Raw genomic sequence first — 26,823 nt, 5'->3', positions numbered from 1 at the left:
ACCCTACCATCTAATACTATACTCACAAAAAAACTTCAGGCCTATAGCCTGAAAGGATGGGGCACCACCTCTTAACACACCCTGTAACTCTTCTGATGTCAAATCTCGCACACCCAAATACCCCAAATACCTCTCTGCAGCTGCCACCACAAACTCTATTTTCTGCGACTTTCTTTCCATCCCTGCAGTACAGTTGATAACCATTACTATAAATGCCAAAAATCCAATCTTACTGAAACATATATCACTCGTTGGTTTATCCCTCTGTACTGGTACAGATATACTACTCACACCACTCCTCTCAGGATCCCTCCCCCTTTACCCATCTTCCCATCTTTCTTCACTGCCTCTGCATATGACAACGTCTGCACTACTCTAACCCTGGAAACCTCAACCTGCCTCTCGCACGGGACATTTCTGATCCCCAGCCCCATGGGCACCCCTGCAATACCACTACTTTCCCAAATGCTAGAAATTCCTTTGTCTCATGCCCTTCTGCACACTTCTCACACCTAGGAACCTCCCTCCTACACACTGCTGCCACATGCCCATAAGCGTGACACCTGTAACAACGTAATGTATTCGGCACAAAGCTCATACAGGATAACTTATATACCCTAACATCACTTTGTTGGGCAAAGACTCAACATCAAAACTCAAAAGAACAGACAATGACTCTTCTGTTTCATCACGCAGGTCACCCTGTCTGCGTCACACCAAACGGCAAGCATCACAAACACCGTGAATCTTACCCTTCAGGTTTGTCAGGTTTGACATTTACCCCTACCTCAGTGATCACTCCTTTCAATGGCACACTTTTCTTGACAGCAACACAGTTCAAATCTCCTTTCCCCATTTGTTTAACACTGAGCTCCTGGCTCCCTCTAACCAGCAGAAACACAAACAATTATCACAAGATCTCTTCTAGTTACCCTCAACGATTCCACAGCACCCAACTAGGTTTTCACCCACCCTGAAACCACAAAGGAATCAGCCAGAAGGCAAGGGTCAATTTTTTCCTAAAACTTCACTCCTACTGTCAGAGACTCATCTTTATCCTAACCCTTGTTGCAAGCCTCAGGCTCCAAGAACTTCACCAGACCCACCACCTCCGATACTTCGCCCTCATTCACTTCCATTTCTCCTACTGTCTTAAACTCACTCTGCTTACACTTTCTACCATTCTTCTTTAACAAACCATCTCCCTTTTCCCCGCCATTTTTAACCGACGCAAGCTCACCCTCTTCCTCCCTCTCTCTCTTAGACCTCCTCTGCCTCTCTTTTTTCATCCACTCCTCCATATTCCAAGTATAAGACTCTTTACAATAATACTGCATTTCTCCTGACATACTTCTTGTTCTTGCCTTGTCAAGGGACGCTATTTAACCAGCTGTCACAATCTCTGTACAATCAGCACAAACCCCTCGGGATGTAGCGCTCAACAGTGCATCCCACTTGTAAAGCCTACAATCTATTCCAGAGGCTCATCAGCTTTTTATAGAGTGCACGTTCCTTCGCTTACGGCCATACCAGCCTGAATATGCCCAATCTCGTCCGATGTCAGAAGCTTAACAAGGTCAGGCCTGGTAAATACTTGGATTGGAGACTGTCTGGGAATTCCAGGTGCTGTAAGGTTTTTGTCCAGTAGGGTGTACTGGTCTCTGGTATTATAAAGGAGCAACTGATGAGCCTTTTATTCATAACAGTAAAAATAGGCAGGAAATTCACTTTAAAACTCCCCCCCAAAAAATGTCTGCTAACAGATGACTAAACTCAGACCCTAGCTATGGCCTTGAGAGAGAGAGATGGACTCAAATGGGAAATATATACAAGAACATATACTTTTTCCTAAACACATAGTGTAGACACTCAAGTGTCCAAATAACCAGTCCGTCCTACACCTTTTGTCTGAGGACCAACTAGGGTCATCCAGCCATATAATAATTCACACAGGCACAAACAACTTGAGAATACAGCAGGAAAGGGTGGCCACAGCACTCAAGGGAGTGATTGAAAAAGCTTCTTCTACTTTCCCCAATGCACAAGTGGTTATAAACACACTGCTACCACGAAAAGACTTCCACTCTGCTACCATACAGCGGGTAAACGCAAGTATTTCCCGTGACCGTGCCTCAAAACCACACGTTTACCTGGCCCACCACTCCACTCTGGATTTGAAGAGCCTCTATGACCAGGTCCACCGATACAAGGCAGCAGTGCCCATCTTCGCCAGGACTCTAAAGGACATTGCCCTCAACCACAGCCCCAACACCTCACACAGGAGCAACAGATCAACAGACACCCCGCCCAGACCAGCGAGACACTGCTGTGGTTTTCTTTATTTTTACTATTTTCTACATTGTAGAATAATATTGAAGACATCAAAACTATGAAATAACACATGGAATCATGTAGTAACCCGAAAAGTGTTAAACAAATCAAAATGTATTTTATATTTCATATTCTTCAAAGTAGCCACCCTTTGCCTTGATGACAGCTTTGCACACTCTTAGATTTCTCTCACCCAGCTTCATGAGGAAGATCCTGGAATGCATTTCAGTTAACAGGTGTGCATTCCTAAAATTATTTATTAACTTCTTAATCCGTTTGAATCAATCAGTTGTGTTGTGACAATGTAGGGATGGTATACAGAAGATAGCCCTATTTGGTAAAAGATCAAGTCAATTTTATGGCAAGAACAGCTCAAATAAGCAAAGAGAAAACGACAGTTCATCATTACTTTAAGACATAAAAGTCAGTCAATACGGAACATTTCAAGAACTTTTAAATTTTCTTCAAGTGCAGTCGCAAAAACCATCAAGTGCTGTGATGAAACTGGCTCTCATGAGGACCGCCACAGGAAAGAAAGACCCAGAGTTACCTCTGCTGCAGCATAAGTTCAGGATAAGTTCATTAGAGTTAACTCCACCTCAGATTGCAGCCCAAATAAATGGAAATCTTTGACTATGTACAGACTCAGTGACTCAGTGCTATTGAAGAAGGCTGTCGAAGGGAAGACCTTGCTCTTAAGAGAAGACAGACTATGTGCATACTGCCAACAAAATGAGGTGGAAACTGAGCTGCACTTCCTAACCTCCTGCCAAATGTATGACCATATTAGAGACACATATTTCCCTAAAGATTACACAGACCTACAAATAAATTTTGATAAACTCCCATATCTATTGGGTGAAATACCACAGTGGGCAGCCACAGCAGCAAAATTGGTGAACTGTTTCCACAACAAAAGGGCAACCAGTGAAAACAAACACCATTGTAAATACAACCTATATTTATGTTTATTTATTTTCCCTTTAACTATGTATTATTTCAACACTGTATGTAGACGTAATGACATTTGAAATATTTGTATTATTTTGGAACTTTTGTTAGTGCAATGTTTACTGTAATTTTTTATTGTTAATTTGACTTTTGTTTATTATCTATTTCACTTTCTGTGCCACTGTAAACATATGTTTCCCCTTAAGTTGAAATTGAATTGAGAGAGAGAGTGAGAGAGAGACAGAGAGAGAGACACACAGAGAGAGAGAGAGAGACAGAGAGAGACAGAGAGAGACAGAGAGAGAGAGAGAGAGAGAGAGAGAGAGAGTGAGACAGAGAGAGAGACACAGAGAGAGAGAGAGAGAGAGAGTGAGACAGAGAGAGAGACACAGAGAGAGAGAGAGTGTGAGAGAGACAGAGAGAGAGAGACACAGAGAGAGAGAGACAGAGAGAGAGGGGGGGAGAGAGACAGAGAGAGAGAGAGAGAGAGAGAGAGAGAGAGAGAGAGAGAGAGAGAGAGAGAGTTTGGAGAGTTTGGTTTCCAATTTTTATTTCAACCTGGAGAACAATGGGATGAGAAAACTTGCCATTTGAATTTAGGCCCTATCAATGAACTAGTCAACATAACCTTAAGCTGAAATGGCTTTCACAAACTTGGCCTAACATAACATTACAAGATGTGTGTTATTGGTTTAGACTCCTGCTTCATGTTTTTTTCCAGTCAATCAGGTTGAGTGAGTTTCAGCCTCTGAGAGAGCCTAAAGGTCATTCAATGATTGAATGATGTGTAGCATATTGGTATATGCAACATAGGAAGTAGTTTGCAGGAGAATTAAAGGCTCAGTGCAAAAATATTAATATACATTTTATTTTTTCATATGATTTTTCAGGGGGTGCTGCAGCACCCTCAGCACCTCTACTACCCACGGTTATGCTATGCAATATTTGTTCTCCCACAAATAGGCTACTGTATTTGTGTGGCCAGGTTAATTATTCGATTGGTCTGAATAGCTAGCAGTCTGTTTTCACTTTTCACTCAGGCTTAGACACTGTGCAATAGAAACGTGTCCTTACATCACCCTTGGAATGCTCGAACCACGACCGCTACAGCTGAAGAGACACACACACCCACTTTTATAGCAGAGTCAGAGGGACGCGCACTAGACTAGAATAGTGGGGTTGAATCAACCGTCTCAGATTAGACCGGAGTTTGCTTTTCAATTAATTTATTTGGAATTCTGCGGTGAAAGCGCCTGCGCCAGCTAACTGTACGTGACGTCAAAACCAACATGGCGGTCAAGGTGACTTCGGCATCGCTTGCTTTACGTTTCAGAAATCGCTTTTAATGTTGTCTGCATGTTTGATTTGTTTTGTATTGGGTATATGACTATATCGTTTTAAGGATTACTTGAGTCTCTTTTTGTCGGGTGTAGGGCATTCATTGCTCCGTGCATCACTGCGGTAACGCCCGGTCTCTGGCCTTGAATGAATATCCACAAGGCGGAGTTAGCGATAAGGCTAGCGTCTACATCTGATTAACATTGCGATACTAGCTATTTACAAACTCACAAGATTGTGCAATAATGACAACCGCATCACTCAAGTACCATCGTGTGTCTAAATACCCTCTTATCCGTTCTGTTCTTTGCTGTTTTAAACCTAACGAGTCATTTGAAGAAGGGTTTGTGTCTTCATCTTTTGAGTAACGTTACTGTAGCTAACTAGCCAGTAGCTAGCTAGGTAGCAGTGTTTCCTGGTCAACTCACCTGCAGTAACAGTTGGTGTGATACTTTGCATTAGCATTCGTTTTGACAATAATTATATGTCTTGTAGGATAGCATTCTTTCAAGTCCTCTTTGCTTTTGGAATCTTTTCATTTCAAATTGCAAGGAGACACACTTTATCCCAGTGTCAGCTAGCTAGTATTGATTACAAAACCAAACAGCTAGTTCGTTAACCGTTTTACATTATGTAAATGTACCTAGTCGCTGTGTACTTGTTTTTTCTGCAGAACGAGTCATTACCTTAACATTTTTTATCTTAATCATATTGCTTGGCAGGTGCAATCCACCAAACGGGCAGACCCGAGCGAATTGAAGGTTATCTTTCAGAAGGTAAGAACAACTATTTGTCCTTCAACTTTAGCCTGCCTCAAATAATCACTATGCACAGTTTATATGCAAAGTGACTCACAATCTCAGCTTGGAATCAGCTACCCTCCCTAAATCCTAACCTCCGCCATCAGGAAGATGATGCGAAACTGTGTTCCTTGGGGAAACATCTAAGTCATGATTTAGCTTGAGGGGAGCTGTGTCACCATGCTCTTTAAAGACCAACCCACACACTTTATATAGTTCTGTCCTTGAGCTGTTCTTGACTATTAATGTTCAGTATTATTACATGTTTTGTGTGAACCTTAAGAAGAGTAGCTGCAGTTTTTGCAACAGCTAATAGGAATCCTAATAAAATACCAGAATACACACAACATACACATTAATGGTGAAAGGTGTATCTCAAGTGTTTCCACTTCATCTGTTCTACATGGACAAGAGGCTATAGTGTATTAATGCACCCTATGCATTAAATCACTGAGAAGGGCAGGCTGTAACATGTATGGGCATGGCATGAGTGCCTGGCTGGTAGCAAACATCAGTGTCAGTTAACCTTGCCACAAGAAATCCCTCTGCCATAGCTTGAGTCATGTGATATTTGCCTGTGTTTGAATGTGGCAGGCATTCTGTGATGGAGTAAGCAAGCATCTATCGGCTGAATTACAAAGCTAAACGCCTGTGTTCACACTGTGGGAGGGCTGTCATTTCTGCCTGTTTCCCTCCCTGGCAAGGCGCCTATACACAGTGTACAAAACATTAGGAACACCTTCCTAATATTGAGTTGCACCCCTTTTGCCCTCAGAACAGGCTCAATTCATTGGGGCATGGACTCTACAAGGTGTCAAAATAATTCCACATGGATACTGGCACATCTTGACTCCAATGGTATCCATAGTTGTGTCAAGTTGGCTGGATGGCCTTTGTGTGGTGAACCATTCTTGATACACACGGGAAACTGTTGAACGTGAAAAACCCAGTAGCGTTGCAATTCTTGACACACACAAACCAGTGTGCCTGGCACCTAATAACCTGTTCAAAAGCACTTAAATATTTTGTATTGTCCATTCACTCTTTGAATGACACACATGCACAATGTCTTAAGGCTTACAAATCCTTCTTTAACCTTGTCTCCTCTCCTTCTACACTGATTGAAGTGGATATAACAAGGGATCATAGCTTTCACCTGGTCAGTTAGCAGATGGTACATTAGGCTATACAAAGGGGTTTATACACATTTTACATACTGTATATCATGTGAGAGTTTAGAGGTCATGTATTAGTCAAAACATTGAAAGATTTACAGCATTTAGTATTCAGCATTTCTCAGAACCCGTTGAAGCTGTGAGTTCCATGTTGAACAAAAATAAGGAAGGGCTCTTCTAAAGTGTATTCACAGTTGCACACTGTTGTGCTTGATCCTTCATGGCTCTGTGGATAAAACAGCAGTCAGTGCCTTGTATGGGCTAATAGAGCTACTGAAAACATAACATAAAGCCTAAGATGGCTTAGTTCACAAAGCTGGGGCGACAGCTAGTCCGAGCCGACTAGATGAAAAATTGGTCAGTGTGCCTTTGTGCTAGTTTCTTAACCCTAATTGCTCCTGTCAGTCGCTCTGGATAAGAGTGTCTGCTAAATTACTAAAATGAAAGGTTAGGTAAAGAGACCTTACACAAAATACTTTCTACAAAGTTCTTATTCCTCTAAGGAATCGGAATCTTTGTAAATAGGCTAGTTCACCTTTAGTTGTCAGTCGGACATGTCAAGTCATATGCATAACTGCGGGTAGGTGTGCTGAGGGTGCTGCAGCACCCCCTGGAGAATTTAAAAAATGAACTGTATTAAAAAAGTGGTGCACTGGGCCTTTACCAGTATTAGCAGACCAATATAGATGTCTGTTGCGCAGCAAAAAAATCATTCAATCTCCGCTTTGGCAAAAAAAGGTGCTTGTATAATGAAGAACAGTATCTAGCAGGATTCAATAGTTGGAATTGTAAGAGTTGTTGCCCAGTCCCTTTCTCTATGATGTCATTCTAATGGAATCCAGACAGAACAGAACCCTGTCCCTTTCTCTATGATGTCATTCTAATGGAATCCAGAAAGAACAGAACCCTGTCCCTTTCTCTGTGATGTCATTCTAATGGAATCCAGACAGAACAGAACCCTGTCCCTTTCTCTGTGATGTCATTCTAATGGAATCCAGACAGAACAGAACCGTGTCCCTTTCTCTGTGATGTCATTCTAATGGAATCCAGACAGAACAGAACCCTGTCCCTTTCTCTGTGATGTCATTCTAATGGAATCCAGATAGAACAGAACCCTGACCCTTTCTCTGTGATGTCATTCTAATGGAATCCAGACAGAACAGAACCCTGTCCCTTTCTCTGTGATGTCATTCTAATGGAATCCAGAAAGAACAGAACCCTGTCCCTTTCTCTATGATGTCATTCTAATGGAATCCAGACAGAACAGAACCCTGTCCCTTTCTCTGTGATGTCATTCTAATGGAATCCAGACAGAACAGAACCCTGTCCCTTTCTCTGTGATGTCATTCTAATGGAATCCAGACAGAACAGAACCCTGTCCCTTTCTCTGTGATGTCATTCTAATGGAATCCAGACAGAACAGAACCCTGTCCCTTTCTCTGTGATGTCATTCTAATGGAATCCAGAAAGAACAGAACCCTGTCCCTTTCTCTGTGATGTCATTCTAATGGAATCCAGAAAGAACAGAACCCTGTCCCTTTCTCTGTGATGTCATTCTAATGGAATCCAGACAGAACAGAACCCTGTCCCTTTCTCTGTGATGTCATTCTAATGGAATCCAGAAAGAACAGAACCCTGTCCCTTTCTCTATGATGTCATTCTAATGGAATCCAGACAGAACAGAACCCTGTCCCTTTCTCTGTGATGTCATTCTAATGGAATCCAGAAAGAACAGAACCCTGTCCCTTTCTCTGTGATGTCATTCTAATGGAATCCAGAAAGAACAAAACCCTGTTCTCAAACATTTACATCAAATGTAAAAACAATCTTGATCAAATAACATGAAAAACAACCACATTGTACAGTATTAATTTACCATCCTTACAAACCACTTAATGTAAATGTATATTACTGTATTGTACATAGGCTGGTCATCTAGGTTTGTACCTGTAGACTTTTCATCACCATGATGGAAAAACATTTAGTGCATTGAGACATCAAGTGGTTTGTGGTGATGTGGCTCAGTTGGTCGAGCATAGCGCTTGCAATGCTAGGGTTGTGGGTTCGATTCCAATGGGGGGCCAGTATGAAAATGTATACACTCACTACTGTTATTTGCTCTGGAATAGAGCATCTACTAAAATGTAAAGGAAACTGAAATGTTCATTTTAATGTAGAAAAAGTAGCATTTGCAAAGTATTTCAAGAGACTGGAAAACATTTCAAGGAAGTATTTTTATATTCCATAAGTATTTTCATATTAACTGTTTTGTACAGATAATTATCAAACTCAAGTCACATGCTGGTAAACACTCACACATTTAGTTTAAATTTTTTCACAAAAGTAGTGCACTGGGCCTTTACTAGTCCTGTGTTAGTGGTCTGATATAGACAGGGGCAAGAAAGAAATTGCAGCACCCCCAAACTACTTCCTGTGGCTATTGTCATACGTAGTTATATTTGGAGAGTGATGCTCATTGATTGAGTATATCTTATGTGTATATAGGCTTTCCAGTTGTTCAGACAGTGTCTACACACAGTGCACAGTTTATACTGCCAGAGTGTGAGGCCTTAACAAAATCAATGCCCTAATCATGTGTCTACCCGGGAAGAAGTAAGAGCGACATTATAGCGTCACATTTAGAACCACCTTAGCGTGCCAGTGTGATGGATAAGAGTTAAGTCAGGAACTCAAACTCCACCTGTATGCATTCTGTCCTAACCCCCCACAACATGTCAGTGTTTAGCAGGAAACTCAAAATGGCGTGATGTGGGTTTCTGTCGTAACCCTTCTAAGCATGACAGAGGAGTTGATAATGCTCAGGGTTATGATTGTTATAACAGTACAAGGAAGGGACCCAGTGTGACTCTGTCATAACCCCTCCAGCATGCCAGTGTGGTGGATGCAGATGGCGAGAAGTTGATGACCCCGGGGGACTTTGTGCAGAAATACCTGGGCCTGCACACACAGATCCATCACAACCCCAAAACTGTCCAGCTCATCGCAGGTGTAGCTGATACCACCAAGGATGGGTAAGGAGCTGCCTACATTCACCCTCTCTCTGTCATCCTCCTCTGTCTTTATTTTGCACACCCTCTCTTCACCAAGGACGGGTAAGGAGCTGCCTACATTCACCCTCTCTCTGTCATCCTCCTCTGTCTTTATTTTGCACACCCTCTCTTCACCAAGGACGGGTAAGGAGCTGCCTACATTCACCCTCTCTCTGTCATCCTCCTCTGTCTTTATTTTGCACACCCTCTCTTCGCCAAAAGATGGGTAAACCCTCTCTCTGTCATCCTCCTCTGTCTTTATTTTCCTTCACCCTTCTCTCTCTCTCTGTTCTCCTTTATTTTTCTGTGGAACAGTTGCTTCATTTTGCATCCTGCCTTAAAGAGCTTCCTCCCTTCTCTCTCTCTCTGTTCTCCTTTTCTGTGGAACAGTTGCTCAAGCATCCTGCCTTGTCTCCCTTTCTATTTCTCTCTCCTGTGTCTCATTTCAATTCAAAGGGCTTTATTTGCATGGGACATATGTTTACATTACCAAAGCAAATTAAATAGATAATAAGAAATAAACATGTAGAATAAACATTACTCACAAAAGTACCAAAGGTATAGAGACGTTTGAAATGTCATATTATGGCTATGTGCAGTGTTGTAATTTACAATGGTGTTTGTTATTCACTGGTTGCCCTTTTCTTGTGGCAACAAGTCATAAATCCTGAATTTGTTTTGAGAGCCAGGTCTGCCTACAGTGGCCTCTCAATAACAAGGCTATGCTCACTGAGTCTGTACACTGAGTTTGTGTACTCTCTGTTTTGTGCCAAATAGCATTGTAGTTTACTCATTTTTTTCTATTTTTTCCCCCCAATGTGTCAAGTAATTATTTGGCAGCGATTACAGTCTCGAGTCTTCTTCGGTATGACGCTACAAGCTTGGCACTAGAGGTCGACCGATTATGATTTTTCAACGCCGATACCAATTATTGGAGGGCCCAAAAAAATTGTGATCGGCCGATTTTATTTTTAAAAAAAAAATATATATATATATATATATTGTAATAATGACAATTACAACAATACTGAATGAACACTTATTTTAACTTTATATAATACATCAAAAAATAAATTTAGCCTCAAATAATAATGAAACATGTTCAATTTGGTTTAAACAATGCAAAAACAAAGTGTTGGAGAAGTAAAAGTGCAATATGTGCCATTTAAAAAAGCTAGCATTTGAGTTCCTTGCTCAAAACATGAGAACATATGGAAGTTGGTGGTTCCTTTTAACATGAGACTTCAATATTCCAAGGTAAGAAGTTTTAGTTTAATATAGTATTTATAGGAATATTTCTCTCTCTACCATTTGTATTTCATATACCTTTGACTATTGGATGTTCTTATAGGCACTATAGTATTGCCAGTGTAACAGTATAGCTTCCGTCCCTCTCCTCGCCCCTACCTGGGCTCGAACCAGGAACACATTGACAACAGTCACACTCAAAGCAGCGTTACCCATCGCTCCACAAAAGCCGCGGCCCTTGCAGAGCAAGAGGAATAACTACTCCAAGTCTCAGAGCGAGTGACGTTTGAAACGCTATTTGCGCACACCCAGCTAACTGGCTAGCCATTTCACATTGGTTACACCAGCCATTAGGCTGATAGGCTTGAAGTCATAAACAGCGCTGTGCTTGCAAAGAGCTGCTGGCAAAACGCACAAAAGTGCTGTTTGAATGAATGCTTACGAGCCTGCTGCTGCAGACAGATGTCAAATGTCAGCAGACATTTGACTTCAGATTCTAGTTAGGGCGATCAAGTTCTCATTTACAACTGCGACCTGGCCAAGATAAAGCAAAGCAGTGTGACACAAACAACACAGTTACACATGGAATAAACAAACATACAGTCAATAATACAATAGAGAAACGGTCTATATACAGTGTGTGCAAATGAGGTAAGGCAATAAATAGGCCATTGTGGCGAAATAATACAATTTAGCAATTAAACACTAGAGTGATTGATGTGCAGAAGTTGAATGTGCAAGTAGAGATACTGTGAAGCAAAACAATTATAATAACAGTATGGTGATGAGGTCGTTGGATGGGCTATTTACAGGTGCAGTGATCTGTGAGCTGCTCTGACAGCTGGTGCTTAAAGCTAATGAGGGAGATATGAGTCTCCAGCTTCAGTGATTTTCTTTTTTGCAATTTGTTCGTCATTGGCAGCAGAGAACTGGAAGGTGAGGTGTCCAAAGGAGGAATTGGCTTTGGGGGTGACTAGTGAAATTTACCTGCTGGAGCGCGTGCTACGGGTGGGTGCTGCTATGGTGACCAGTGAGCTGAGATAAGGCGTGACTTTACATAGCAAAGACTTAGAGATGACCTGGAGCCAGTGGGTTTGGCAACGAATATGAAGCGAGGGCCGGCCAACGAGAGCATACAGGTTGCAGTGGTGGGTAGTATGTGAGGCTTTGGTGACTGTGATAGACTGCATCCAATTTGCTGAGTAGAGTGTTGGAGGCTATTTTGTAAATGACATTGCTGAAGTCACAGATTGGCAGGATAGTTGGTTTTTCAAGGGTATGTTTGGCACCACGAGTGAAGGATGCTTTGTTGTGAAATAGGAAGCCAATGATCGATAGATTTAATTTTGGATTGGAGATGCTTAATGTTGGTCTGGAAGGAGAGTTTACAGTCTAGCCAGACACCTAGGTATTTGTAGTTGTCCACATATTCTAAGTCAGAACCGTCCAGAGTAGTGATGCTGGACGGACAGGCAGGTGCGGGCAGAGATCGGTTGAAGAGCATGCAAGATATCTGGCAAACAGGCTACCCCCTCTTCGGCTGACGTGTGTCTGGTAGCAGTACTCCATCTATCCTACTCTTTTCCTTTCAGCAGGGTTAATACCTGCCTAATATTTATCTTTACCCCTCTCTTACAATACCGCTACACAGACACAAGCAGTTTCCAGGTAGCCTAGCGTCAGGTAGCCTAGCGTCAGGTAGCCTAGTGTCAGGTAGCTACCTGATGATTTTTATATATATTTGTAATAATGACAATTACAACTACTAAATGAACACTTGTTTTAACTTAATATAATAAATCAATCATCTATTTAGTTTCAAATAAATAATAAAACATGTTCAATTTGGTTTAAATAATGCAAAAAATAAGTGTTGGAGAAGAAATTAAAAGGGCAATATGTGCCATGTAAAAAAGCTAACGTTTAAGTTCCTTGCTCAGAACATATGAAACATGGTGGTTCCTTTTTAACATGAGTCTTCAATATTCCCAGGTAATACGTTTTAGGTTGAGGTTATTATAGGACTATTTCTCTCTATACCATTTGTATTTCATATACCTTTGACTATTGGATGTTCTAATAGGTACTTTAGTATTGCCAGCCTAATCTCGGGAGTCGATAGGCTTGAAGTCCTAAACAGTGCAATGCTTGAAGCACAGTTAAGAGCTGCTGGCAAATGCAGGAAAGTGCTGTTTGAATGAATGCTTGCAAGCCTGCTGCTGCCTACCACCGCTCAGTCATTCTGCTCTATCATATCATAGACTTAATATAATAACACACAGAAATACGAGCCTTAGGTCATTAATATGGTCAAATCCGCAAACTATCATTTTGAAAACAAAAGGTTTATTCTTTCAGTGAAATATGGAACCATTCTGTATTTTATCTAACGGGTGGCATCTGTAAGTCTAAATATTGCTGTTACATTGCACAACCTTCAATGTTATGTCAAAATTATGTACATTTCTGGCAAATTAATGACAGTTTTTGTTAGGAAGAAATGGTCTTCACACAGTTCACAACGAGTCAGGTGGCCCAAACTGCTGCATTTACCCTGACTCTGCTTACACAGAACGCAAGAGAAGTGAAACAATTTCCATAGTTCAACGAAATTTATGTTAGCAGACAATATAAACTAAATATGCAGTGTCGTGGTAATTTCCTGTATTACTAAACATTGAGAGAGCAAACCACACAAGTCAAGAGTTATATTATAAAGTCCATCTTTAATTATATATGAGCTTCGCCATAGCCCTGTGACTCTCAGATCAATTCAGTGTCTATAAATGATTTCTCTGAGAGTGCTTACAAGACAATTCTTAGTATCATTTATAGCCAAGACACACCATCTCAACTCACATGACGAAACACTTAGGAACATTACAAAGGAAGACTTTACTTGAGAGAGGAGTATCCCATAGCTAGATAGCATTAGCTATAAATTATTGTTCAGTTTGCTCTCTTAGATGAGATTCTAATCTCATTCTTGGTACCACTTAGGACCAAAACATTACCTCATCCAATGGCATATATCAATTGTCAATTCTAGATACTCCTATCTCAAATACAACCCCTCCTGGACAAGTTCAGAGACAGTGAGCCTCTTAGGTCATAAACTAAATCAAGATAATGGCCACCTCAGAGGGGACATACAATAGTTACAGACACATTCCCATAAGAAGACAAGCCTCCATTCTGTCTTCCTCCCCTTCTGATATTCTTCATAGCATCACATGGTTTAACAGATACATTGACATATGAAGACAAGCCTGACCTCTCCCCTCTCTGGGCCCCTAGTGACAGCCCTGGAGAAGAGAGCACTGCAACAGCCGACAGTATAGTCCAAAAATAAGATAAATAAGATGTTTTATCTATGTTACCTAACTAATTCTGATTCAGCCACGACAGCAGGTATTGATTTTAAGAAAGGCGTTGATGTTTAGGGTTAGTTACACATTGGTGCAAAGACAGTGCTTTTTTTTCGTGAATGCGCTTGTTAGTCACCCGTTTGGTGAAGTAGGCTATGATTCAATGATAAATTAACAGGCACCGTATCAATTATATTCAACGCAGGACAAGCTAGATAAACTAGTAATATCATCAACCATATATAGTTAACTAGTGATTGTTTTTTGTAAGATAAGTTTAATGCTAGCTAGCACCTTACCTTGGCTCCTTGCTGCACTCGCATAACAGGTAGTCAGCCTGCCACGCAGTCTCCTCGTGGAGGGCAATGTAATCGGCCATAATCATTGTCCAAAAATGACGATTACCTATTGTTAGAAAAACTTTAAATCGGCCCTAATTGTTCGGCCATTCCAATTAATCGGTCAACCTCTATTGTAGAATAATAGTGAAGACATCAAAACTATGAAACAACACATATGGAATCATGTAGTTACCAAAAAAGTGTTCAACGTATCTAAATATGTATTTTTTATATTCTTTAAAATAGCAACCCTTTGCCTTGATGACGGCTTTGCACACGCTTGGCATTCTCTTGCACGGTGCAGAACCACACATCTGTGTCATTCAGAGCTGATTAAAAGTAATGACCTACAAGCAGCCAATCCCCAATGAACCTTCTAATTTTAGTTCAGTCTGGAGAAATGAACTGAAATCCATGACAATTGGTTAACAGTATTTTAAGTACTTGGGGTATTTTTAGAAATACTGCATGGTCTAATCTCACCCTACATCATTGTTGACATTTTTCTGATGTTTCAGCGAAAGCTGAGCCTTTGTCCTTCTGATTGGATGTTGTGTAACTGAAGCTTTGTCCTGCATGGCTTCATGTGTGTAATGTGTTTTAATGTTGCCTCTCTTTCTCTCTTTCCACAAAACACACACAGGCTGATCTCGTTCCAGGAGTTCTTAGCATTTGAGTCGGTGCTGTGTGTTCCGGATGCCCTCTTCATCGTAGCCTTCCAGCTGTTTGACAAGACTGGCACTGGAGACATCTCTTTTGGTACGTTACTGTGTGTACATGCTTTCGTCAACTGTTCCCATGGTTTCAGCCCAGAAAATGTTGCAATAATTTAATTGTTAATGGGATTAGGATTTAGCACACTATTACGTTCTCTCCAAATCACTCTCCCACACACTTTTTAGTGCTTGAGAGGGGTTGTGTGTGCCTGGCATGCCTAATAAAAATTGTTAGTATACTCACTCAGCCTAAAGGTTACTGTAATTCTAAATCTGATGAATCTGGCATAGAATCAGAATGAGTAGAACAGATTGTCCCTGTGTTCACAGAAAGAAACAGATTTCTGAGATGTGAAGACATTTTAAAATGATACACCCAATATGGCCACCTTTTCTCCCAACACAACATTGCATTCAATGGCAAGCCCATTCTACTCATTCCAATTCTATGGTTCTCTCTCACTTTATCCTCCCCTTTAACAGAGAATGTGCGGGACATCTTCAGCCAGACCACAGTGCACCACCACATCCCCTTTAACTGGGACTGTGAGTTCATCCGCCTGCACTTTGGACACGATCGCAAAAAACGCCTTAGCTACCTCGAGTTCACCCAGTTCCTACAGGTACACACACACACACACACACACACACACACACACACACACACAGACACAGACACAGACACACACACACACAGACACAGACACAGACACAGACAGTCTTCTTTGTCTACAGGAGTTACAGTTGGAACATGCGCGCCAGGCCTTTGCCCAGAAGGACAAGAACAAAAGCGGCACAATCTCTGCCATGGACTTTAGTGACATCATGGCCACCATCCGACACCACGTGCTCACACCGTTCGTGGAGGAAAACCTGGTTTCGGTAAGAGCGTGTGTGTACTGTAAATGTGATGGTGTGTTGGGGAGGTCAGGGGGAGGCCTGGCTGTTCTAACCCTCTGTGTGATTGTTCTCCCAGGCTGCGGGGGGCAGCACCTCTCACATGGTCAGCTTCTCCTACTTCAACGCATTTAACTCTCTCCTAAACAACATGGAGCTGATCCGCAAGATCTACAGCACACTGGCCGGTAGCCGCAAGGACACACTGGTCACTAAAGGTAACACACTGGTCACTAGGGGGAACACACTGGTCACTAGGGGGAACACACTGGTCACTAGGGGGAACACACTGGTCACTAGGGGGAACACACTGGTCACTAGGGGGAACACACTGGTCACTAGGGGGAACACACTGGTCACTAGGGGGAACACACTGGTCACTAGATTGGAACACACTGGTCACTAGATTGGAACACATATATTCCCATCCACACACACTGTACTGTACCGACACACCAGGGTTCTCCCCAAAGAATGCGAGAGGCACTGCTCCACCTTTGTGGACTGGCTGCTCAACTATGTAATAAAACAAATAAAAAATTAACTACTTTTATTTAATATTAGCTTTTTAGTTGCGCTTTTCTCATAAGGCACTTTTTTGCTCTAGATTGCGGGAAATGGCAGTTACAGGTGTTAAACGGCCAAATCTCTGAGTCCAAAGGGGGGCACTACCACCCTCTGGGTCTCCTCCCCGGTCGTACTCAGCAGAACCACCGTGTTAAAAAATCCTGGGGAGTACCCTGTTCCGGACATGTGAGAGGAGTAGTGGGATCACCCTTCCCAGTCCTCTGTTAGCTGCCAGCAGAGGAACTGTCATGTTGAAGAGTCTTGGCGAGCTCTCTCAATCTCTACGTAGTATGTCTGTGTTATGCAGACTTGTTAACCATCTCTTTTTCTCTTCCCCTCTTCCTCCCTCTTGATCTCCCTCTCTCTAGAGGAGTTTATCTTTGCTGCTAACAAGTTTGGCCAGATCTCTCCCATGGAGATCGACATCCTGTACCAGTTATCAGGCCTTCACTCCCACTCTGGGTAAACACATGCATGAGTATTGCTCTTCAGCCTTGCACTGTATGCATAATATATGTGTGCCTTACACAAACATACCTGTTCAGAATGCTGGGGCAAGCTTATTGAATACTGTGTGGTAATGGTGCTGTGTTTTGCCTCAGACGTCTGAACGTTTCTGACATTGAGAGGATCGCCCCACTGGAGGAGGGAGCGCTGCCCTATCACCTAGCTGAGATACAGAAACAGGTAAGAGACCTGTCTGTGTGTGCCAGTGTCTGTGTGTGCCAGTGTCTGTGTGTGCTAGTGTCTGTGTGTGCTAGTGTCTGTGTGTGCTAGTGTCTGTGTGTGCTAGTGTCTGTGTGTGCTAGTGTCTGTGTGTGCTAGTGTCTGTGTGTGCTAGTGTCTGTGTGTGCTAGTGTCTGTGTGTGCTAGTGTCTGTGTGTGCTAGTGTCTGTGTGTGCTAGTGTCTGTGTGTGCTAGTGTCTGTGTGTGCTAGTGTCTGTGTGTGCTAGTGTCTGTGTGTGCTAGTGTCTGTGTGTGCTAGTGTCTGTGTGTGCTAGTGTCTGTGTGTGCTAGTGTCTGTGTGTGCTAGTGTCTGTGTGTGCTAGTGTCTGTGTGTGCTAGTGTCTGTGCGCGCTAGTGTCTGTGCGCGCTAGTGTCTGTGCGCGCCAGTGTCTGTGTGCGCGCCAGTGTCTGTGTGCGCGCCAGTGTCTGTGTGCGCGCCAGTGTCTGTGTGCGCGCCAGTGTCTGTGTGCGCGCCAGGGTCTGTGTGCGCGCCAGGGTCTGTGTGCGCGCCAGGGTCTGTGTGCGCGCCAGGGTCTGTGTGTGTGCGCGCGCGCGAGCGTTGGGGGTGTGTGCGCCCTAGTGTGTGTGTGTGTGTGTGCCCTAGTGTGTGCCCTAGTGTGTGTGTGTGTGTGTGCCCTAGTGTGTGTGTGTGCCCTAGTGTGTGTGTGTGCCCTAGTGTGTGTGTGTGCCCTAGTGTGTGTGTGTGTGTGCCCTAGTGTGTGTGTGTGTGTGCCCTAGTGTGTGTGTGTGTGTGCGTGCCCTAGTGTGTGTGTGTGTGCCCTAGTGTGTGTGTGCCCTAGTGTGTGTGTGCCCTAGTGTGTGTGTGCCCTAGTGTGTGTGTGCCCTAGTGTGTGTGTGCCCTAGTGTGTGTGTGTGTGTGTGTGTGTGTGTGTGTGCGCGGGCTCTAGTGTGTGCGCGGGCTCTAGTGTGTGCGCGGGCTCTAGTGTGTGTGCGGGCTCTAGTGTGTGCGCGCGCTCTAGTGTGTGCGCGGGCTCTAGTGTGTGTGGGTGTGTCAAATAAAACTTTATTTGTCACATACACAAGGTTAGCAGATGTTAATGTGACTGTTGCGAAATGCTTGTGCTTCTAGTTCTAACCATGCAGTAATATCTAACAAGTAACCTAACAATTTCACAACAACTACCTTATACACACAAGTGTAAAGGAATGAATAAGAATATGTACATAAAAATATATGAATGAGCGATGGCCAAACAGCATAGGCAAGATACAGTAGATGGTATAGAGGACAGCATATTCATATGAGATGAGTAATGTAGGGTATGTCAACATTATATAAAGTGACTAGTGATACATTTATTACATCACATTTTTTATTATTAAAGTGGCTGGAGATGAGTCATTATGTTGGCAGCAGCCACTCAATGTTAGTGATGGCTGTTTAACAGTCAGATGGCTTTGAGATAGAAGCTGTTTTTCAGTCTCTCTGTCCCAGCTTTGATGCACTTGTACGGACCTCGCCTTCTGGATGATAGCAGGGTGAACAGGCAGTGGCTCGGGTGGTTGTTGTCCTTGATGATCTTTATGGCCTTCCTGTGACATTGGGTGGTGTAGGCATCCTGGAGAGCAGGTAGTTTGGCCCCGGTGATGCGTTGTGCAGACCTCACTACCCTCTTGAGAGCCTTACGGTTGTGGGTGGAGCAGTTGCCGTACCTGGCGGTGATACAGCCCGACAGGATGCTCTCGATTGTGCATCTGTAAAAGTTTGAGTGATGACAATCCAAATTTCTTCAGCCTCCTGAGGTTGAAGAGGCGCTGTTGCGCCTTCAACACCCTGTCTGTCTGGGTGGACCATTTCAGTTTGTCCGTGATGTGTACGCCGAGGAACTTAAAACGTACCATCTTTTCCCCAGTGTTGAGGATCAATGGGTGGAGATGTTGTTTCCTACCCTCACCACCTGGGGGCGTCTCGTCAGAAAGCCCAGGACACAGTTGCACGGGGCGGGGTCGAGACCCAGGTTCTCGAGCTTAATGGCGAGTTTGGAGGGTACTATGGTGTTAAATGCTGAGCTGTAATCTGAACAGCATTCTTACATAGAAGTCTTTTAGTTTGTCTGGGAGCAGGTCATCGGGGTTTGCGATTGGGCTGGTTTTCTTTTTGTAGTCTGTGATTGACTGAAGACCCTGACACATACCTCTCATGTCTGGGCTGTTGAATTGCAACTCTACTTTGTCTCTATACTGACGCTTAGCTTGCTTGATTGCCTTGCGGAGGGAATAGCTACACTGTTTGTATTCGGTGATGTTTCCGGTCGCCTTGCCCTGATTAAAAGCAGTGGTTCGCTCTTTCAGTTTGTATGTGCTGGTGTGTGTGCTGGTGTGTGTGTGTGTGTGTGTGTGTGTGTGTGTGTGTGTGTGTGTGCTGGTGTGTGTGTGTGTGTGTGTGCTGGTGTGTGTGTGTGTGTGTGCTTGTGTGTGCTTGTGTGTGCTTGTGTGTGTGTGTGTGTGTGTGTGTGTGTGCTGGTGTGTGTGTGTGCTGGTGTGTGTGTGTGTGCTGGTGTGTGTGTGTGTGCTGGTGTGTGTGTGTGTGCTGGTGTGTGTGTGTGTGCTGGTGTGTGTGTGTGTGTGCTGGTGTGTGTGCTGGTGTGTTGGTGTGTGTGTGTGTGCTGGTGTGTGTGCTGGTGTGTGTGTGTGTGCTGGTGTGCGGGTGTGCGGGTGGTTGTGCTAGTGTGTGTGTGTGTGTGCGCTCAAGTAAATGAGCATGCATGTGTGACTCTCTCTCTCCCTGTCCCTTTATAGCAGAGCCAGGGTGATGGTTCCAGGTCAGTGTTGCTGCAGGTTGCAGAGTCAGCCTACCGTTTCAGCTTGGGCTCAATTGCTGGAGGTAAGGGACTGGGGAGGGGGTGATGTAGTAAGGGACTGGGGAGGGGTGATGCAGTAAGGGACTGGGGAGGGGGTGATGCAGTAAGGGACTGGGGAGGGGGTGATGTAGTAAGGGACTGGGGAGGGGGTGATGCAGTAAGGGACTGGGGAGGGGGTGATGCAGTAAGGGACTGGGGAGGGGGTGATGTAGTAAGGGACTGGGGAGGGGGTGATGCAGTAAGGGACTGGGGAGGGGTGATGCAGTAAGGGACTGGGGAGGGGGTGATGCAGTAAGGGACTGGGGAGGGGGTGATGCAGTAAGGGACTGGGGAGGGGGTGATGCAGTAAGGGACTGGGGAGGGGTGATGCAGTAAGGGCCTGGGGAGGGGGTGATGCAGTAAGGGACTGGGGAGGGGGTGATGTAGTAAGGGACTGGGGAGGGGTGATGCAGTAAGGGACTGGGGAGGGGGTGATGCAGTAAGGGACTGGGGAGGGGGTGATGCAGTAAGGGACTGGGGAGGGGGTGATGCAGTAAGGGACTGGGGAGGGGGTGATGCAGTAAGGGACTGGGGAGGGGGTGATGCAGTAAGGGACTGGGGAGGGGGTGATGTAGTAAGGGACTGGGGAGGGGTGATGCAGTAAGGGACTGGGGAGGGGGTGATGCAGTAAGGGACTGGGGAGGGGGTGATGCAGTAAGGGACTGGGGAGGGGGTGATGCAGTAAGGGACTGGGGAGGGGTGATGCAGTAAGGGACTGGGGAGGGGGTGATGTAGTAAGGGACTGGGGAGGGGGTGATGCAGTAAGGGACTGGGGAGGGGTGATGCAGTAAGGGACTGGGGAGGGGTGATGCAGTAAGGGACTGGGGAGGGGGTGATGCAGTAAGGGACTGGGGAGGGGGTGATGCAGTAAGGGACTGGGGGGGGTGATGCAGTAAGGGCCTGGGGAGGGGGTGATGCAGTAAGGGACTGGGGGGGGGTGATGCAGTAAGGGACTGGGGAGGGGTGATGCAGTAAGGGACTGGGGAGGGGTGATGCAGTAAGGGACTGGGGAGGGGGTGATGCAGTAAGGGACTGGGGAGGGGTGATGCAGTAAGGGACTGGGGAGGGGGTGATGCAGTAAGGGACTGGGGAGGGGGTGATGCAGTAAGGGACTGGGGAGGGGTGATGCAGTAAGGGACTGGGGAGGGGGTGATGCAGTAAGGGACTGGGGAGGGGGTGATGCAGTAAGGGACTGGGGAGGGGGTGATGCAGTAAGGGACTGGGGAGGGGTGATGTAGTAAGGGACTGGGGGGGGTGATGCAGTAAGGGACTGGGGAGGGGGTGATGCAGTAAGGGACTGGGGAGGGGGTGATGCAGTAAGGGACTGGGGAGGGGTGATGCAGTAAGGGACTGGGGAGGGGGTGATGTAGTAAGGGACTGGGGAGGGGGTGATGTAGTAAGGGACTGGGGAGGGGTGATGCAGTAAGGGACTGGGGAGGGGGTGATGCAGTAAGGGACTGGGGAGGGGGTGATGCAGTAAGGGACTGGGGAGGGGGTGATGCAGTAAGGGACTGGGGAGGGGGTGATGCAGTAAGGGACTGGGGAGGGGGTGATGCAGTAAGGGACTGGGAGGGGGTGATGCAGTAAGGGACTGGGGAGGGGGTGATGCAGTAAGGGACTGGGGAGGGGGTGATGCAGTAAGGGACTGGGGAGGGGGTGATGCAGTAAGGGACTGGGGAGGGGGTGATGCAGTAAGGGACTGGGGAGGGGGTGATGCAGTAAGGGACTGGGGAGGGGGTGATGCAGTAAGGGACTGGGGAGGGGGTGATGCAGTAAGGGACTGGGGAGGGGTGATGCAGTAAGGGCCTGGGGAGGGGTGATGCAGTAAGGGCCTGGGGAGGGGGTGATGCAGTAAGGGACTGGGGAGGGGGTGATGCAGTAAGGGACTGGGGAGGGGTGATGCAGTAAGGGCCTGGGGTGATGCAGTAAGGGCCTGGGGTGATGCAGTAAGGGCCTGGGGGGGTGATGCAGTAAGGGACTGGGGAGGGGGTGATGCAGTAAGGGCCTGGGGAGGGGGTGATGCAGTAAGGGACTGGGGAGGGGTGATGCAGTAAGGGACTGGGGAGGGGGTGATGCAGTAAGGGCCTGGGGAGGGGGTGATGCAGTAAGGGACTGGGGAGGGGGTGATGCAGTAAGGGACTGGGGAGGGGGTGATGCAGTAAGGGACTGGGGAGGGGGTGATGCAGTAAGGGACTGGGGAGGGGGTGATGCAGTAAGGGCCTGGGGAGGGGGTGATGCAGTAAGGGCCTGGGGAGGGGGTGATGCAGTAAGGGACTGGGGAGGGGGTGATGCAGTAAGGGACTGGGGAGGGGGTGATGCAGTAAGGGACTGGGGAGGGGGTGATGCAGTAAGGGACTGGGGAGGGGGTGATGCAGTAAGGGACTGGGTTAGGTAAGGGATGGGGGTAAGGTTTCAGGTAAGGGATAGTACATTTTAAATATTTCCAGTTCGATCACGGGCTGTATCACAACCGGACGTGATCGGGAGTCCCATAGGGTAGCGTACGATTGGCCCAGCTTCGTGGGGGTTTGGCAAGGGTTTTGCCGGGGGGCTTTACTTGGCTCATCGAGCTCTTGGGGCAGGCCGGCCATGAGACGAGATCGAAAAAGGGGGTAAAATACAACAACCAAAAATAAAAACAATGTTTTTATTTGCTTGTTTAAGGTTAGGTTCAGGGTTAAGGTTAGGTTCAGGGTTAGGTTTAGGGGTTAAGGTTAGGTTTAGGGGTTAAGGTTAGGTTTAGGGGTTAAGGTTAGGTTTAGGGGTTAAGGTTAGGTTTAGGGGTTAAGGTTAGGTTTAGGGGTTAAGGTTAGGTTTAGGGGTTAAGGTTAGGTTTTGGGGTTAAGGTTAGGTTTTGGGGTTAGCGAAAATAGGATTTTGAGTAGGAATCAACTGTCCTCACAAGGTTAGTAAAACAAGACTGTGTGTGTAGCTACGGGAGCCACGGCGGTGTATCCTATAGACCTGGTTAAGACCAGGATGCAGAACCAGAGGAGTACAGGCTCGTTCGTAGGAGAACTGATGTACAAGAACAGCTTTGACTGTGCCAAGAAGGTGCTGCGCTATGAAGGCTTCTTCGGCTTCTACAGAGGTACGGACAGACACCTCTTCCCCTCATGGCTGCTTTCCTGATCACTCTTCTTTCCCTCATGGCTGCTTTCCTGATCGCTCTTCTTCCCCTCATGGCTGCTTTCCTGATCGCTCTTCTTCCCCTCATGGCTGCTTTCCTGATCACTCTTCTTCCCCTCATGGCTGCTTTCCTGATCACTCTTCTTTCCCTCATGGCTGCTTTCCTGATCACTCTTCTTCCCCTCATGGCTGCTTTCCTGATCACTCTTCTTCCCCTCATGGCTGCTTTCCTGATCGCTCTTCTTCCCCTCATGGCTGCTTTCCTGATCGCTCTTCTTTCCCTCATGGCTGCTTTCCTGATCACTCTTCTTTCCCTCATGGCTGCTTTCCTGATCGCTCTTCTTCCCCTCATGGCTGCTTTCCTGATCACTCTTCTTTCCCTCATGGCTGCTTTCCTGATCGCTCTTCTTCCCCTCATGGCTGCTTTCCTGATCGCTCTTCTTTCCCTCATGGCTGCTTTCCTGATCACTCTTCTTCCCCTCATGGCTGCTGTTTTCCCCTCTATCCATCTCTTCTGCTCTTTATCTCTCTTTCTATCCCTGTCTCCTCCACTCTTTTCTCCTGTTCCACATTTTTCATATCCTGCTCTTTTACCTACACTCGGCAAAAAAAGAAATGTCCTCTAACTGTCAACTGCGTTTATTTTCAGCAAACTTAACATGTGTAAATATTTGTATGAACATCACAAGATTCAAATACTGAGACATAAACTGAACAAGTTCCACAGACATGTGACTAACAAAAATGGAATAATAACAGTCAGTATCTGGGTTGGCCACCAGCTGCATTAAGTACTGCAGTGCATCTCCCCCTCATGGACTGCACCAGATTTGCCAGTTCTTGCTGTGCGATGTTACTCCACTCTTCCACCAAGGCACCTTCAAGTTCCTGGACATTTCTGGGGGGACTGCCCCCCCCCCCCCTCCCCACACACACAAAACGAGCAGTTTGGCTGGTGGCATTGTCATGCTGGAAGGTCATGTCAGGATGAGCCTGCAGGAAGGGCACCACATGAGGGAGGAGGATGTCTTCCCTGTAACACACAGCGTTGAGATTGCCTGCAATGACAACAAGCTCAGTCCGATGATGCTGTGACACACAGACCCTCCACCTCCAAATCGATCCCACTCCAGAGTACAGGCCTTGGTGTAACACTCATTCCTTCGACGATAAACGCAAACCCGACCATCACCCCTGGTGAGACAAAACTGCGACTCATCAGTGAAGAGCACTTTTTGCCAGTCCTGTCTGGTCCAGCAACGGTGGGTTTGTGCCCATAGGCGACGTTGTTGCCGGTGATGTTGTAAGGCACGCCCTGACCAGACATGCCTTCAAGCCCTCAGTCCAGCCTCTGTCAGCCTATTGCGGACTGTCTGAGCACTGATTGTGCGTTCCTGGTGTAACTCGGGCAGTTGTTGTTGCCTGTCTCCCTGTGGCGCTGTCTTAGGTGTCTCACAGTACGGACATTGCAATTTATTGCCTTGGCCACATCTGCAGTCCTCATGCCGCCTTGCAGCATGCCTAAGGCACATTCACGCAGATGAGCAGGGACCCTGGACATATTTCTTTTGGTGTTTTTCAGAGTCAGTAGAAAGGCCTCTTTAGTGTCCTAAGTTTTCATAACTGTGACCTTAATTGCCTACCGACTGTAAGCTGTTAGTGGTTTAACGACCGTTCCACGGGTGCATGTTCATTAATTGTTTATGGTTCATCCCAAGCATGGGAAACAGTGTTTAAACACTTTACAATGAACATCTGTGAAGTTATTTGGATTTTTACAAATTATCTTTGAAAGACAGGGTCCTGAAAAGGGGACGTTTCTTTTTTTGTTTATTTTCACTGCTCTCCTCCTTCTGCTCTCTCTTCTGTTAATGGGAAAAGGACTGAAGGCTCCCATCTAGTGTTGGCTCACCCACACTGCAACACTAAACCTGCATCCATCCATTCACTTCTTCCTTGGTCCTTTTAGTTCTTCCCTTTCCTTCATTCTCATCCCTGCACTCTTCTCCCTTCTCTCCTTCTACCCTGAGAAACTAGTCATCGTGAGATGTGGTTCATGTCATGTGTGGACTCAATCTCCCATGCTGCTCTCCAGGTCTTCTTCCCCAGCTCATAGGCGTGGCTCCAGAGAAGGCCATCAAACTCACAGTGAGTCAAACTCCTCTCCCTCCTGTTCACTCAGCCAATCACTAATTAACACTAAATTCTTTCTAAGAGGTTCCTGACAATTCCCTCTGTAGTATCTCTGCTGATTCCCCCTCTCTCTCTACCCCCTCTCTCCCTGTAGGTGAATGACTTTGTGAGAGATAAGTTCACGGGTAAAGGCGACACCATTCCCTTTGCTGCGGAGGTGCTGGCTGGAGCCTGTGTGAGTAAGACTGGTCAATCAAATGTATTTATAAAGCCCTTTTTACATCAGCTGATGTCACACAAGTGCTGTACAGAAACCCAGCCTAAAACCCAAAACAGCAAGCAATGCAGAAGCACAGTGGATAGGAACATCTCCCTAGAAAGGCCAGAACCTAGAGAGAAAGCAGGCTATGAGGGGTGGCCAGTCCTGTTCTGGCTGTGCCGGGTGGAGATTATAACAGAACATGGCCAAGATGTTCAAATGTACATAGATGACCAGCAGGGTCAGATAATAATCACAGTGGTTGTGGAAGGTGCAACAGGTCAGCACCTCAGGAGTAAATGTCAGCTGGCTTTTCATAGCCGATCATTCAGAGTTAGAGACAGCAGGTGCGATAGAGAGAGAGTCCAAAACAGCAGGTCTGGGACAAGGTGGCACGTCCAGTGAGCAGTTCAGGGTTCCATAGCCGCAAGCAGAACAGTTGAAACTGGAGCAGCAGCATGACCAGGTGGACTGGGGAGAGCAAGGAGTCTTCAGGCCAGGTAGTCCTGAGGCATGGTCATAGGGCTCAGGTCCTCCGAGAGGAGAGAGAGAACTAGAGGGAGCATACTTAAATTCATACAGGACACTGGATAAGACAGGAGAAATACACCAGATATAACAGACTGACCCTAGCCCCCCGACGCAAACTATTGCAGCATAAATACTGGAGGCTGAGACGGGAGTGATCGGGAGACACTGTGGCCCTGTCCGACGATACCCCCCGGACAGGGCCAAACAGGCCGGACACCACTAGAGGGACATCTTCAACCACCAACCTACTACGCTGAGACAAGGCCGAGTATAGCCCACGAAGATCTCCCCCACATTCTAGGGACAGTAAGGAGGCCTGTGTCTTGTAGGGGTCGACCGATTAATCGGAATGGCCCCTGGACGAGGCAGTTAACCCACTGTTCCTAGGCCGTAATTGAAAAT

General features: G+C 45.8%; 1 protein-coding gene across 2 annotated transcripts in view; it reads left to right on the top strand.

Moving 5' to 3' along the window:
• The first annotated feature begins 4,330 nt into the window (after positions 1–4,330).
• The window catches only part of slc25a12 (solute carrier family 25 member 12), a 26,610-nt gene continuing 4,117 nt past the window's right edge, over positions 4,331–26,823 (top strand). Inside the window, exons 1-13 of one of the 2 annotated variants that reach the window (XM_064932140.1) lie at positions 4,331–4,583; positions 5,343–5,396; positions 9,482–9,627; positions 15,246–15,361; positions 15,802–15,941; positions 16,054–16,200; positions 16,295–16,433; positions 17,151–17,244; positions 17,385–17,469; positions 20,269–20,353; positions 23,302–23,460; positions 25,594–25,646; positions 25,786–25,866. In XM_064932140.1, coding sequence (XP_064788212.1) covers positions 4,572–4,583; positions 5,343–5,396; positions 9,482–9,627; positions 15,246–15,361; positions 15,802–15,941; positions 16,054–16,200; positions 16,295–16,433; positions 17,151–17,244; positions 17,385–17,469; positions 20,269–20,353; positions 23,302–23,460; positions 25,594–25,646; positions 25,786–25,866 — 1,311 coding nt within the window. In that variant the 5' untranslated portion in view covers positions 4,331–4,571. The other variant, XM_064932148.1, reaches the window with a different exon arrangement.

The sequence above is a fragment of the Oncorhynchus masou genome, chromosome 3, assembly GCF_036934945.1.
Source record: "Oncorhynchus masou masou isolate Uvic2021 chromosome 3, UVic_Omas_1.1, whole genome shotgun sequence".
Classification (NCBI taxonomy): Eukaryota; Metazoa; Chordata; class Actinopteri; order Salmoniformes; family Salmonidae; genus Oncorhynchus; species Oncorhynchus masou.
Note: the sequence above shows the minus strand (reverse complement) of the source record. Positions and strands in the feature narration are given on the sequence as shown.